Below are 15,078 nucleotides of genomic sequence, written 5' to 3'. Positions count from 1 at the left end.
AGATCCTGGTGACTAAGAACGTGAACGGGCATCAGAAGCAGATCCGTAGAATGGGAAAAGGGGAACATTTTGGGGAACAGGCCCTCATACGGTAACCATGGCAACACAGCACATGCCTAAGGGCATTTGTTGGAGCCTTGTGCACTATCCACTGCTCTGTGCATCTCATTTTGTCTGGTTTGGCTGATCTCTGACACCACCTGACGATTATCGTCTACATGTGAAAATCGTTGAGTGACGATTCAAAACTGCATCATCAAATTTAAATGAACCTCTCCCTACATCACTCACTGCTGTTGATGTGCAAATCCGCCAGAAGTAAAGAGGATAACATTAATTTAGTTTCTTAGTTGGTTAGTTTTTCCATGTCTTCTGTAGCAAACCTGTAGCTGGTCGTGTCTGCATAACTGCATAAAATCATATTCATATACAAACATGTAGTGTATAATCTACAGTACAGTCACATACTCATTGGTTTGATAATACAAGAGTGATACTGGCTTTTTTTTTCAACATACGTTTATTGAGTCTGTATATTTACCAAATCATACTGTATGCCATAATGATAATTACAACAATACTAGAACTAAAAACAAAATCCACATAATTAAAAACTGATAATTAATGAATAAAAAAAGATATTAGACATAAACAAAAGGAACATGAGACTAAAGTATAGTAAAAATATGATCACACACATAAGATTGAGTATGGGAACCACTCCTCACAATTACATTTTGAATAAAATGTTTGTGTCCTTTGCCTCACCCTTTTAGTTTTGTCAAATTTTTGGCACACATAAATCCTTTAAAAAGGTGTTGACTAATGTATATTTACAGTATTGACATTTTTCTGAGTTCACTGAGTGCAGTGTTTTTCCTCCTGCAGGGAAGTGTTGAGAACTGCCACCTGCAGTGCTAACGGGCCTGTTACCTGCTTCTCCATTGACAAGGAGTGAGTCTGGCTCCACATTAACCTCGGAGTCTAAATGAGTGTGATGGTGCTGTTCGGTCAGGCTGTTGCTGTCTGAGAGAAAGCGAGATCCTTCAACAAATTCCACCAGTGCATTAGTTCTGTGTAATTGTCGCCTTGTTTGCACTATTTGCTTTTGTGTGCTTTTCTAATGACTGTTTGTCTAATATTGCCTTTCTGTTAGGGTATTTGAAGAGACAATTCCCATAGAACATCTGGAGCTGTTCGACGAGTATGTACGGCAGAACAAGTTTTGTTTTATGACCATGAATCTATTTCCCCATCTTGGGGAGAATAGTGGGATGTGTGAACGACTAATGCTGTGCTGATTAATTTATTCATGTATTACTCCCAGCTCCAAAGTGCTGCAGGAGGCCCAAGTTCCAGAAAAGTCGAGGTGAGTAGCTGCAGAAGCTGATAAGAAGATGTAAATCACACAAATGGGTTCCTTGAAATGAAACAGCATTAATTAAAAAGTCTCTGTGTGTCTTGGTCAGTCCCGGCTCCACTCTGAGGTTTAAGGACCTGGTCCCTGTGCCATACCAGGAGGGTCGCTATCAAGGAGATCCGGTCACGCTTGGAGTCGGAGGGTTTGGTCGTGTTGCGCTGGTGAGTTCCAATATTCGCTAGAGTGTAAAATTCATCAGTTCTCCTATACAAACCACATTGGTATTTTAATCAGGAGAGACTTTGTTGCAGATATGCAAAGATGTATTGTACATAAGCATGATATGTCATGTACAGAGTCTTTGGGGATTAGACTCCATCGTCAATATTTTAAATAGATGGAGCCTAGACACTGGTGATGGTTGAGAAGGAACCCGGAGACCGAACGAAGGAGCTTTCTTTCAGAAAAGCACTCAGGTTGCCGTGGTTGATGATGACCGGAGATGGAGGGGGAGGAGGAGGGTTGCACATTTGCCTGAAAAGACAGCTGATAGCAAGAGAGAAGACATTTAAAGCTAGATGTTGTGCTGTGATTGGATTGTAAATTTCGTGGTCAATTTTGGTTGGTTTACTGAAAAGTGAACGCCTCTTAACAGCTGAATAGTTTTAGGAAGAGATGGTGGTGATTGAAGTTATTTAGAAGTCTTCCTGAAAGAATTTGCGCTGAGCTCCATTAGTCATTTCTTTGAGTGAGTACAAAACTTTTTCAGCATTTTTTTCTGGTTAAAATACATCAGACTGAAGCACGGTAACAAATAGAAGAACTGGCGCTAGAATCCTACGGGACTGTATGAAAATGATTGGGGTGTGGAGAGGGGCTGAATTAAATCATTTATTTTATTAAAAAGCAAGACCCTTCCATGTAACAATTATATTTACTTTGGACCTACGCCTTAACAAGTGAAGAAAATAGTGTCTTACTTTTCAGAAAATAGCTTTTTTACAAGGGAAGAATGAAACCTGGTTGGGAGCACGCTCAACCAGGGGAGCTACCATGGCTCCAAAACTCCCCCCCCCCAAAAAAAACATTAAAAAACAGACAACACTCCCCCTCCCTGTAATCATTTTCATACAGTCCCTAACAAATCCAAAGTATGCAGAAAGTCACACAATGAAAGTTCAAACTATAGTTTACAGTACTCATGGGAAACTGACAGGAAGCCTGTCGACCTTTCAAGACATTAATACCACATTCATAAAAAAACATTGAGTTTACCAACATTTTCTCCTTTTTTTTATTTTTACAAGTTTTACTTGTCGTGTTGTGCTTGTATTTAAAAAAACTGTACTTTAGATTTTTGTGTGATATTGTAAATTTACATTGTATATACAAATCCAGGACATTTACCACAAATATCTAAGTGATGATCATCGTTTTGATGTCATTCTAAGATGACCACCGTGAATCATGGGACATATTACGCCATGAAACGAGTCAGCAAGAAGCTTATAGTTGCCAAGAGACAGGAGGAGCACATGTTGTTTGAGAAAAAGATCCTCAAAGCCACGCAGTGTGACTTCATCGTCAGGTAGCACGCATGCACATACGTTCACACGTTCACCGTACACACACACACAAAATCATCAATTTACATAAATTCACTTTATTGTCCAGAGAACCTGAAGGTGTTAGTCTTTAATCCTTCTTTTCCATTTTTTTCCCTGCAGACTTCATGCTGCTTTTAAGGACAAACGATACATCTACATGGTCATGGAGTTCTGTGCTGGAGGAGAGATCTGGACCAAACTCAAAGAAGTGTGAGAAAACACAGACAACGAGATGTAGATGTTTGTTTGTTCAAGCAAAAGATTGTGGGTGCGTTGTTACTCAGGGAGATCAAGTTGCACTTACAGTAGCTGCCAGTATGTAATAGAGAAGAACTGCCGAAGCTGTTACAATGAGAGCAATCTGCAATGCTAACAATGAAACAAACAGCAGTTTTTCACAGCTGTTACTGCCCAGACAAAGGAACATAGATAGATAGATAGATAGATAGATAAATAGATAGATAGAAAAGAAAACAAACTAAAACCAATTAACGTGAGCAGAGGAGGAAGTTGTTTGAGAGGGCTGTTTGAACTTTCCATGCCTGTGTGATTTCAGAGGGCGTTTTGACGAGGCCATGGCTGTGTTCTGCACTGCCTGTGTGGTGGAAGCCTACGCCTACCTCCACAAGAAGAACATCATGTACAGAGACCTGAAGCCTGAGAACCTGATGCTGAGCATAAAGGGCTACGTTAAACTGGTGAGTACCAATCTATGTACAGTGTGTGTGTCCGTTTCTTCAAGCTCACTAGTGTTTTCATGTGTAGGTGCTTACCTAGGTGCTGAGTATGAAAATGTGCCTGTGTGCATGTGCACGTGTGTGTTTCTGCAGGTGGACTTTGGTTTTGCAAAGGAGTTGGTGCGTGGTGAGAAAACCTACTCGTTTGTGGGTACTCCTGAGTACATGGCCCCAGAGATCATCAAGAACCAGGGACACGACTTTGCAGTGGACTTTTGGTCCCTCGGCATCCTGATCTATGAGCTATTGGTGGGAAGGTATAACATTTTCACCTGCCCTTATTTGGAAGCAAGCATTTCTGCTGTCTCGTGTGGTTCATATCTGACGAGGTTGTTTTATTACATGACCTAAGATTTTTTCATTTTGAAGCAAAATAAGGATTTTGTGTCACAGAGAGTCGCAACACAAATGCTAGCCAGTAGATGGCAGCAGATGACATTTGCATAATCCAGTGTCTGCAGTCGCAGGTTCAGGTTTTTTTTTTTATGTCAGACTGTCAAAACATTAAAACATCACTCTTCTCTCTTTTTAACTTGTCAGCCCTCCATTTTCAAGTTCAGAGCCTCAGAAAATTTATGCCAAAATTTTGGATGGGGTGCTTAAGTACCCACCTTACATGAGCGAGGCAGCCAGGTCTATTATCAGCAAATTGTGCAGGTGAGAAGATTGTATGGACTGCATGTTTATAAAGTTTATAAATGCAAATTAACCCAATGTGTTGCCTGATAACTTTCTAATAAAACAGAGATCATATAATGTGTATGTGAAGATTATGGATGTTTGAGCATATCATACAGTTACACCCAGTGTGAATTATGAATTATGGGATGATCCGCACTGTATCACAATACGCGCTTGTATGTAAATAGTTTTTAGAAGGCAATCCCTTGAATAGTGGAAATAATTGGATGGAAATGCTGTCGCTGTTGTAGTCTGAATTATGTCTTGTATTTTGTATGCAGACCTCGTCCAGGTCAGAGGTTAGGTAACACCAAGAATGGAATCAAAGATGTGCGGCATCACAGGTAACCATGGCAACATGTTAGTGATTCCTCATAACTCTTGGGTGAAAAGCCACAAAAAGCAATCACCAGTTGTCCTGTTGTATTTTTTAATTAAAGTATGTTTGTTTTTGCTCGTATGTTTCTCCACTTCAGACTGAGCTTTTTGATTTGAGTTATTTCTCACTCTCAGTGTGTTTGACCTGTGATGTCCCTCATCTCTCCCTTCAGGTGGTTCAGCAGCATGAACTGGCACAAGCTGCGAGTAGGTCAGCTCGACGCCCCCACAGTCCGGCTCATACGCAAGGCAAGTTAAACCTGGCGGAGTTTCTTTCATAATTGTGTCAAAAGTGACTTATACCATGTGTTTTGGTTAAGGAAAACAGAACCAAAGAACAGCTTGCTTTCAAATCATTTCCTATTTATTTATAACATTGAACATGCATTACTAAATGTGCAACAATCAAAATTACATTTATAAAAATTAAATATCTTTAGATAATATTTATCAGGAGCAATACTGTTAACAGAAATGTCTCATTTCAAATAAGCCAAACTGTTCAAACTTTGGCAGAAATGTCAAATAAATTGCTAATATTTTCAGAACCTTTGATTTTAAAGCCTTCTACTTACGTCAGAAGAAACAGGCTGGGGGGGACAGACTAATAGGTCTCGGTTAAACAGGACTGTGTGCATCTAATACATCCTCAATCTTCAATGAACTATCTCTAGTTCAATGAACTATGAAATCTCTTCCTCTTTCAGGGCCCCTGCTACATCAACTTTGATCGTTTCCCTCCGGATCAGACTAAAGCAGAGGAGGAGTTCTCTGGCTGGGACCGTGACTTCTGATATTTGACTCCTGATATTGAAGGTTCAAAGGCCTCAAGTGTTCACGATACCCCGAGTTTAAAAGAAAACATGATGGTGGTATGAGCTTCATATTGAAAAAAACTTAACCCATTTTATACTAATTTGTTTATTCAATTAGTGTGGAACAGCAAGGAATCACCTCTTCCAAAGTATGTATTGAAGCTTCTGTGTTGCCATAGATTGAAAACCATCAAGGTGGAAAAGAACCAGATGTGTGAGGAGGTGACATTCTGTTCCCAAATTCAGTGCAGGAAGATTTGGTGCCTGATAAAGAAGTGTGAATACTATCATGCATATGACACTCTTCACTGATTAGAATAAAACACCTGGAAATGTGCTTGCTAGCTGAGGAAAAAACAAAAATAATTTCTTGGATGCTTTTTGTACAGTCTGTACAAACGTCCAGCTGTTACCAAATCAACAACAACATTGATACTGATGTCATATCTGTATTGTACTCCATGGTTTATTGTTGTTTTGGATCTATGTTGGTTTTAGTGATGAAACATGCTTTGAAACGGCTTTAAGCAAAGCCTGTAAATGCTTTCGTATTGTTAAAGTTGTTTTGTATTGTTAACTGTCACGTTCTTGAGGAGTTTCTCCAATGTTTTTAGATTATATGACCCTTTTTGTGGATTATTTTGTGGATTATTTTCATGCACCTTGATTGTATCTTAAAAAGATAATAAAAACATTTCTACAGTACTCAAGTTTACTAAATAAAAGTGCTCTTATTTGCTTGAGTTAGCGGTGTTTGTTTCATACATTTCCACACCATTGTATTACAATTAAATCCCAAGTGTGAAATGTTGCACGTTTAATTTGCTGTTGTGGACAAATTGCATGAGCGATGAGTGAACAATACAAAAGAGGAAATATTGTGCTTTTACAGATGTTATCAGAGATGGAAACTATGTGGAACAGAGTGCAGTGTGTTCAGGTTTAATCCAGTTGGTTGCATCTGTTTGTTTGACTCCGGAGGGGTACACCTGTCTTTAATGGCAGCGGGATTTAAGGCAGGAGGAAGGAATCCTTTATTTTCCTTCCTGTTAGTGCCTTTAAATATCCTATTGAGACTATTTTTCCACATCAGAAAAAGAAAACTGACATGAAAGCTATCACATCTTCCAAAGGGGAAAGCTCACTACCAGATGTTTCCCTCCTGCAGAAAAATAGAAAACACCTTGCCGTTTAATGTTTTACGCATTGGCAGCAATGGCTCAGAGGATGTACGGTGTAGTACAAAATGATCTCTCCACAGCAGGGAACTGTGGTTTCCTGCTCCCCTGCATGTATTAACATTTGTTTGTGGACAACCTTGTTATACCTGTAGTGTCTATGACATAAATGAAACCAGAGGAAACAGGTATAAAGGATAAGGATGTGTAAATCTAGTCCACTGGTTTCTTGCGGTTAACAAATCCTGTGAAAACACCAACCAAACACATTATTAATCCCTTTCTCAATTTCTGACTTCCCCTCTCTGTATGTGACACTGGCAAAGTAATTTCCTAAAACAGCTGGGCACTGTAGTTTTTAGCAATGGTCACTCAAGCAGAAGTAAATTGAGTATTTGTTGAGGACTATTTTCAGCCATGGATGAATACACATTTGGTGCTTTTTGTGAGTATTTGCAGCACCAGTGTGTGTGTGTGTAATTTACTCAAAATAAAGTGCCTAGGTTCATGTTAGAAAAATGTAACTGTTAAACTGAATGTCTCCTGCTTTTGCTGATTTATAACAGCCATCTTTGCCTGAAGGACCCATGGTCACATAATTCACAGCTATCTTCAAAGAACTTGGCTAGACTTGTTCCCTTTACACCCTTTTCCTATGCCAGGTGGAGTTTTTTGTCTTTGATATAGGGCAGCTGTTTGATGCATAGAGATGAGGGTTTTCAGTGTATAACTGGAAACTGAAGAATTTGTTCTCTAGTCCATCTCTGTACCTTGTGGGTGTACTTGATTGACTCATTGAGCAAGTAAACTTTGTTAAAGTGACTTCAGTGATTCTTTGTCATCTTTTGGTAATAATGTTTCCTTCATTTTGAGCCGGATCCCAACATCCCTTCCTCTTCCTAGGTTTGGAACCTTAAAACCGTGCCCGGGGGGAGTCGAGGACTCTCATTGAAAAGAACTCATTGAAAAGATCCTCTAGTGGAGGGACAAGATCACTGGACAAAAGTGACTCTAGTGATTCTTTTGTTTTCGTTTGGTAATAATTTTTCTAACAGTTCATTGTAACTTGATGTTAAAATGGGGTTTATTGACTATGAGAAAAACATTGACTAACGCCTGCTTTGGAATCTGCATGGCTTAGCACAATGCCACTATGTAAAAGAACCACACAAAGCAAGTCTTTCCATGAGGATTGAGGTGGTGGCTTATGTAGTGCTGTCAGCCCAAGTGGACAGCCCCGCCTACTAATTACATGCACCTGCAAGAGTAGAGCAGACAAGGTGCAACCAAACAGGGTAGAGGGGCGTCTGATGACAATAGGTGATTTTAAGTAAAGATGCAAATAATTTTTTTTTGAAAAAACTAAACTTTTAGGCAAAGACAGTGCATTAAGCCATGGATAAATTACCAAAGCATGCTGTACAAACACTCAAGGTCATTTGAAGATCCCAGACAACGGTAGTAAGGTTTCCATCTAAACGAAGCACAAATTAAGAACTTTCCCAAAAATCTGCCAAATAAAATGCTAATGTATGCGTGTTATGAAAATGTTTACTGCGGTAGTAAAGTAAGAAGTAGTTTCATTTTCTCATAAACATAAACAAACCAACTTCTTTTTGGATCCAGTGGAGTCGCCCCCTGCTGGTAAATAAATATAATGCAGGATCAAGGAACTGACGCATTGGCTTGACTCTTCAGGCCCGGAAGCATGACTATTGTTTTTCACAGTCTATGATTTTATCATATATATCATGTTAGCTGCCATCACCTTTGGCTTGTATCTATTGTTGTATATAATTAGTGTAAAAGCCTCCAGTGGCCTGTTGCACAAAAGTAGAATAAGGATATCCAGGATAACTAAAAAAATGCAGCTTGAATTAGTGTGATCCGCTCATCGTGGCTTAATGGTTGCACGTTTGGTGAGCCAGGATGAGAAGGTGAAGCTACATCAAGCCAGGTGTAGATAACTTGGATTAGTGCACGTTCACGGCTTTCTTAAATAGACCACAGTATCAAGCACACATTTACTGATGCAGAAATGGGGAAGACGTACTGTATGCGCCATATGTTTCACCCAATGAGCAGCAGCTTCTAATGGAAAGTAATGAGGAGGTGATGCATGTGATATGCATAAAGGGAAATAAGGCTGTTGTCATCAAACAGAGAGAAAAAGCAGACCAACAGACCATAGCGGACGGACTGAATGCGTAAGGATTTAAAAATATCTACTTAGACTAATAGTCACTCCACATTTCTACAAAATTGTAAGCTACACTGTGTTTTAATTGCTTTTAATATGCTTGTTTTATGTGTTGGTTTCACTGCTGTATCTTTTTTATGTGATACATGTGCTGGTTTACTGTAAAGTGTCTTCTGAGTAGCCTACCATGTAAAGCACTATGTAAATAAATAGTATTATTTAACCTACTTTGCCTCAAAAGTGACCAGAGGGAATTAATGTTCCTCTGGGAATTTACCATAATGACTAGGCTTAATTTCAAACCTTTATTCAGAACACAAGAACATGTTTTACAACCATATGCACAAATCTCTATGCCATGTCTAATACTAAATTTTGAGTAATACGATCCAAATTAAAATTCCTGCACAGACCACGGAAGCCGCGCTGCTCATCTCTACTTTTACAGAGAGAGAGGACACGGATGCGATGCACAGGTCTGCCGGCAGGAAGCGGCCAAAACACCACCGTCCTACTGGGAAAAGTCCAGACTCTCCCGATTGCCACTCCGCATCTGGCTGCCAGTGCAACCATTTCCGTTCATCTAAACAGCTGCTGTAGTAGGGTTTAAATCAAACTTGTGACAACAATAGTTCCAAGTAATGCATGTTAATAAAAATAAAGCAGAACACATTCAGAAGACAACAAAATAACTGTTGAACACGTTTATTTCGGATCAGAACGGCACCTGATTTAACACATGAGACTCCAGGATTAATCTTAGCCTGGTTGTTAGCCTGCTCTGAACCAGGCTAGCCTCAAAGAATAAATCACCATGGTTACTCGGCTGGGTTTAATTCAACCTGCTTTTGTGCAACCCAGTCAAAGCTAAATTCATCCAGGGACAACTTGAATATCCCGGCTTAATCCATTATTCTTGTCTTGTGTAAAAGGCCCCAGGTCATTGAACCAACCAAATAGTGAATGTGTTGATTAGACTGGGTCCAAATAACTTAATTCAATTTATTTCATTAGGGAAATGCACGTTTATCAACATTTCTATAAGTGCATCAGTGTTAGCCAATCAGCCATTTTTCAACTGTAGTCCTACCTAGCACAGTTGTCTTTATGGTGGGAAAAAAACAGAGCACCCAGAGAAAACCCACGCAAACACAGAGACACCATAAAAACTCCACACAGAAAGACCCAGAACGACCTGGATTCAAACCAAGAACCTTCTTGCTGTGAGGCAAAAGTGCTAACCATTTATGCTGCCATAAAACATTTTCACTCACAGAACAACAATTCAATCAAAGATTTGATGGCGTTTGCGCCTGACTTTCTTTCTCTCTGCGTGAGACGTTTCTGCTAAGTCCATTGTGAAAGTGCCTTCCACAGCCGGAGGTTTGACTTGGACCACCAGATAATTTGGACCACAGCTGGCTTTCCTTGAGTTTTTTCCCCCATTTGTTTTGTAACTATACTATAGATGTTGTTTCTGGTTGAGGTTTCTCTGCTGAACAGGCTGGAGTTAATTAGACTCAGTGTTTTCACCTGTGTTGATTACTCATTGGTTGCACCTGTGTTCAGCCTACTTAGCTCTCTGCCTGAGGCGGCCTCTGATGTTCGAAGTCTAAGTCCATCCTTAGAAATGAGTTGTTTGAGTTTTAAGTCATTTGCTCAGTTTTGGGACAAAGACTACTATAATGGCATTCTTTTCTAGTTGTTTGACTTCACAACAAATCTTACACCAACACCATTCTACAATCTTTTCAAACATCTCTTTTTGCTCTCATGCAGAACTTAGTCTTGAAATTGGGCATTTCCTTCTCAATTTCCAGCTCTGCATCATCAAAGTTTGTTTCCCCCATGTGGATTGGCATTTTATAACCAGGGTCTGCAAGGAAAACTGACATTTGTCATGCATGCTTACAGTATGCATCCCAAACATGCATGTCAATGTACATTACTTGTGTAATGCAATAAGCCTTGGGTGTGTAGAATGCACAACCTTGTCCATGCTAAGCATCTCATATAAATGTGCTTATGTAACCACTTCAATCTACAGTTTGAGTCTGCATTCACATTCTATAGGACTAAAGCATGACAATGTAATTTTCTTCTTCACACAGATGATTGATTGAAGTCTGCAGGAGCAGTAAGAAGCCACTGTGTTCGATAAATACATTCCAAACAACCCTTGTAAAGACAGACTACAAATATTCTGCACACTTTATTTACTTTATTTATACAATTTGTGCAACTGCAACACAGAATTTCCCTTCGGGGATCAATGAAGTATTTCTGATTCTGTTCAAACATCCCTCTTCTATCATTTAAGACTTGATGGAGTTGCCTTCTGCCAAAATCCCAAATGCTGCCACCAAATTGTCTGAGTTCATATGAAAGAATAAAGAAGCTAAAATATATCTGAAACCCCTTAAAGCAACTTTTTTTTTCTGGCAACTTGGAAAACGACCTAACAGAGGGAGGTTTTCTGGTTCTTCCCGGTTTGCCAATATTCCGTGAATGCAAGAAAAGTCCAATGTAGTAACTACTCCACACATTTTGCTGTTTTTTTGGCCTTGACCAACTCCTGAGGGAAATACTTGGCGAAATGCTCCACTGTGTTCACTAGCTAGTCCCTAACTTTGTCTCTGTGCTCTTTTGTGCGAGCCAAGTAGCCCACGGCAGGTTAGTCAGAGCCTCGTTGCTGATAAAAGTTGATGAGATTGACCCACAGCAAACACGTTAGCTAAAAGATGCTAAAAGCACTTGTAATATCTTTCACATTACAGATTCATTCGATCATTGTTCATATGAAATCATCAGTGCAGCATCACTGGGAGAGAGCACTTCAAGTCTTTGCACCCAGTAAGTGGGCATGTTTAGGAAAGGTAGTAGAATAATACTAGAATGGTACTCCAAGAGTGCAGATATCCACCTAGTCATTTATTATTTGCAAATCTGCAAGGTCAACCACGACATACGTATTATCTGGGTATATTTCCAAAACTATTATGATTGTGTACAAAGTTATACCCCATGATGACTACCTTCTGTTTGAAGTTCGGGTAGCCGACATGTGTGGGTTACCCCAGACGATCACTGGAATCTGTGAATTTGGATTGTCATATAAAGTCATCTTATTTCTACAATTAGCTTTGTTCTGTCGCTGTTGAACTTTACCAAGATCTACTGGATTTTAAGACGTATGGCATTTATGCCACCAAGGCCAGATTGCCCTATCTCGCAATGTTAACGAAAGTGAAAAATTCTGTATTTCCCCTTTGATTCAGATCAATTTCTAAAATTCCAAAGCTTTTTTGTTATACTGCTGACAAACAAACAAACAAACTGAACAGAAACATGACCTTGTGTGAGAAAATAGAAAAATAAAAGTAGAACTTGAAAGATACATTTTGACATAACGCTGTCTGTGGATGCTCTTCCTCGCTGCTCACTTCCCTTCTGTGTTTAACTGTGTAAAATCACCTGTTCCCGTTTACTGTTGGGACTCTCATCTTGTGCCAATTCATGTGTGAGATTTCCTTAGACTTAGAGAGTTCTCTCTGTTTTTTTGTACAACATGTCTCTCTCCTGAGTGTTTGTGCTGAAATAATTGGTAAATACTATTTCTTCTTTTCCTTTTATGTGATACAGGGAATTGTGGACCCAAATACAGAGACAGACTTAAGATTTAATTAACAATAACAAAATCCATACAAACAAAAGGTGTCCTGTACAACAAAATGTCAGGAACCCACAACTGGGTAGACCACACACACACCCCCAGGTGAAAGACATGAGGCAATCACAAGAGGGGGGAAAACCAAAAGACAGGAAGTAAATCAAGACAAGGCAAGACAGACTGAAAGGTTTCCTTCCAAACAAAATACACAGTAGTATATCTGCTTCGCTACCTATATTTGCAATGGCTTGCGCATGCAAAGTACCTGCAGCATAAATATTTTGTATGCAGGGCCTCAACATTTGCTTTCCCGCCAGTAATCATTGTATAAAAGTAGTTTGAGGTCTGACTATTTAAAAAATTGCAGTCTTGAATTAAACTACTTTTGTTTTGTGCTTGTGCTACTTTTGAAAAGATGGCTCATTTAAACTCTTCAGACCCTGGTCACAATAATTAAGTATGTTTTCTGAGTCAGAAACTGTTTCCCTCCACATGTTTTTATCCAAATTAAGTGATATTGAATGAAAAATGCCTTATAGAAACAGTAAAATTCAATATATCATGAATATCAACTCAAAGGAAATATGTTAGGTCTCACCAAATTTTATCTTGATCGATATATGTCTGATGGAAATGTTATTTGCCTAATAATGAAATGCGATTAAGTTTCAGGTCATTTTGTGGTTGCAACCCGCCACAAAAGAAAGAAGAAGAAGTTTTAGTTGAGTTTTAATTTTTGCCCAGTATTTCCGCTCTGTTTGCACACATAGCGGGTGTCAACAAAAACAGATGGAAGTGGACGAACAAGGAGACAAGAGATTTTTGGAATTTAATTTATCAGGAACTCACAAAGGAAATGGCTAACAAAGGTTACTACAAGCCATGGGACGTCCCCCGGAGTAAACTGAAGGTGCTCAAACAGAATGTGACAATGCGTTGATAGTGTCGCTGTTTTCTTATCATAGCTTGATATGTCCCCATCAGCTGCTACATGAGCACTATCATCACTTGTACAATATTGATCATTTGTGGGTAGATGCCGCGTTCCATTTTGTCTAGAAAAGCTTTGTTCGCAAATATTTGTTTGAATGTTGTGCGATTCAGTGCCAAAATGAATTGAAACACTTTAAATTGTCTCAAATCAATACTATATACAATCTTGATCGCAAAGCAGCTTGTGACGTCATTACGCTCCAGTTTTTGTTGGCTTTAAAGCCGTTGCATGGAAACACACTTTCACCAACTTTATTCACATGAGTTTTTTTAACCGAATTTCAGATAATTTGATTGACAAGTGGATGGAAACTTTGTTTTCTGCTTGACCTTCTTCTCTCTTGGTAGGTCTATGGATGCGATTGTATGTATAATGCCAGCCTATTGCTTGCTTCTGTTTTCCCAGAGGACAGAACAGTTGTTTCAAACCAATCAAAATTACAAGCGTGCGGTGTTGCTTGAATTCTTTGCGTGGGAAGAGGGATCTAAAGCTGCTTTCTTATTTGGCCCCACTGATTGTTTTCCCTCTGAAAAAGCTGTACTCATCAGTGCTTACAATGTCTTATTTCTATTCTTAAGCACAAACAAATTGGTTTACATACGTGGGCTGAAGAGGTATACATAGAAAGTTACAGGGACCGGAAAGAATTACTCTTTTAATCGTATCAGACTATAAAGGGCAGCTGCGCGTCAACAGCTCATGATGGGCCTTTATGTGTCATCACAGGAAAGCACAGGTGTAACTAATGTCATTACTGATGGCTGTTAGGTCGCACAATTCCAACGACACCTCCTCAGATTTAAACTGATAGAAAACAAATTTATATTAAAACTCAACATTTTTAATACATCTCTACCCCAGGAAAAGGGGACACAAGCATAAGAAAAAGGGATGGACTTTAAAGATAGTAAATAGTTTTATGTTAGGAAATAGGAATTTCTTTTTAATTGTTGCCAAAAGTTAGATGAGAAGATGGCTACCACTGTCATGTGTGTGCATTAAGTGCACATCTGGAGCCAGGAGGAGCTTATTTTAAAGGCTGGAAGCGGGAGGGAACTGCTAGCCTGGCTCTGTCTAAATTGAATTCTATGCCAAGCAGCATCTAACTTTAATTAACACATTGTTTAAATATGCGCTGTAACTATTTCTTGGCGAACAGTGGCCAGGTACCAGATGAAGTCAGTTTATTCCCCATCTATCATGTAGGAATGTCATTTTTTTGTTCTTTTACAACTCATTAAAGACTTTATGTGACATTTCTGTCTTAAATGTTTCCTGATCATTAGTTAATAAGCTCTGTGTCTCATGAACTGATATCAAATTGGATTTTTGACTTGAATTGGTGACCAATATCTAAGCGTTTTCCTTCACATCAAGTCCAAACCGAGCAACCCTGATTAACCCTCACAAACTATTTTCATGGTAAAAAGGAACGCAATCAACTCAAGACCACTGGTA

At 39.2% G+C, this 15,078-nt stretch overlaps 1 protein-coding gene across 1 annotated transcript in view; it reads left to right on the top strand.

The window, feature by feature from the left end:
- The window catches only part of prkg3 (protein kinase cGMP-dependent 3), an 11,136-nt gene extending 4,820 nt beyond the window's left edge, over positions 1–6,316 (top strand). The window contains exons 10-22 of the mRNA XM_034899758.1: positions 3–91; positions 889–954; positions 1,157–1,204; positions 1,328–1,369; positions 1,470–1,581; positions 2,812–2,948; positions 3,088–3,177; positions 3,524–3,665; positions 3,798–3,961; positions 4,245–4,361; positions 4,667–4,729; positions 4,937–5,012; positions 5,471–6,316. Coding sequence (XP_034755649.1) covers positions 3–91; positions 889–954; positions 1,157–1,204; positions 1,328–1,369; positions 1,470–1,581; positions 2,812–2,948; positions 3,088–3,177; positions 3,524–3,665; positions 3,798–3,961; positions 4,245–4,361; positions 4,667–4,729; positions 4,937–5,012; positions 5,471–5,557 — 1,233 coding nt within the window. The 3' untranslated portion in view covers positions 5,558–6,316. The remainder of the gene's footprint in view (positions 1–2; positions 92–888; positions 955–1,156; positions 1,205–1,327; positions 1,370–1,469; positions 1,582–2,811; positions 2,949–3,087; positions 3,178–3,523; positions 3,666–3,797; positions 3,962–4,244; positions 4,362–4,666; positions 4,730–4,936; positions 5,013–5,470) is intronic.
- The last annotated feature ends 8,762 nt before the right edge of the window (positions 6,317–15,078 follow it).

Source organism: Etheostoma cragini, chromosome 18 (assembly GCF_013103735.1).
Source record: "Etheostoma cragini isolate CJK2018 chromosome 18, CSU_Ecrag_1.0, whole genome shotgun sequence".
In the NCBI taxonomy this organism is placed as follows: domain Eukaryota; kingdom Metazoa; phylum Chordata; class Actinopteri; order Perciformes; family Percidae; genus Etheostoma; species Etheostoma cragini.
Note: the sequence above shows the minus strand (reverse complement) of the source record. Positions and strands in the feature narration are given on the sequence as shown.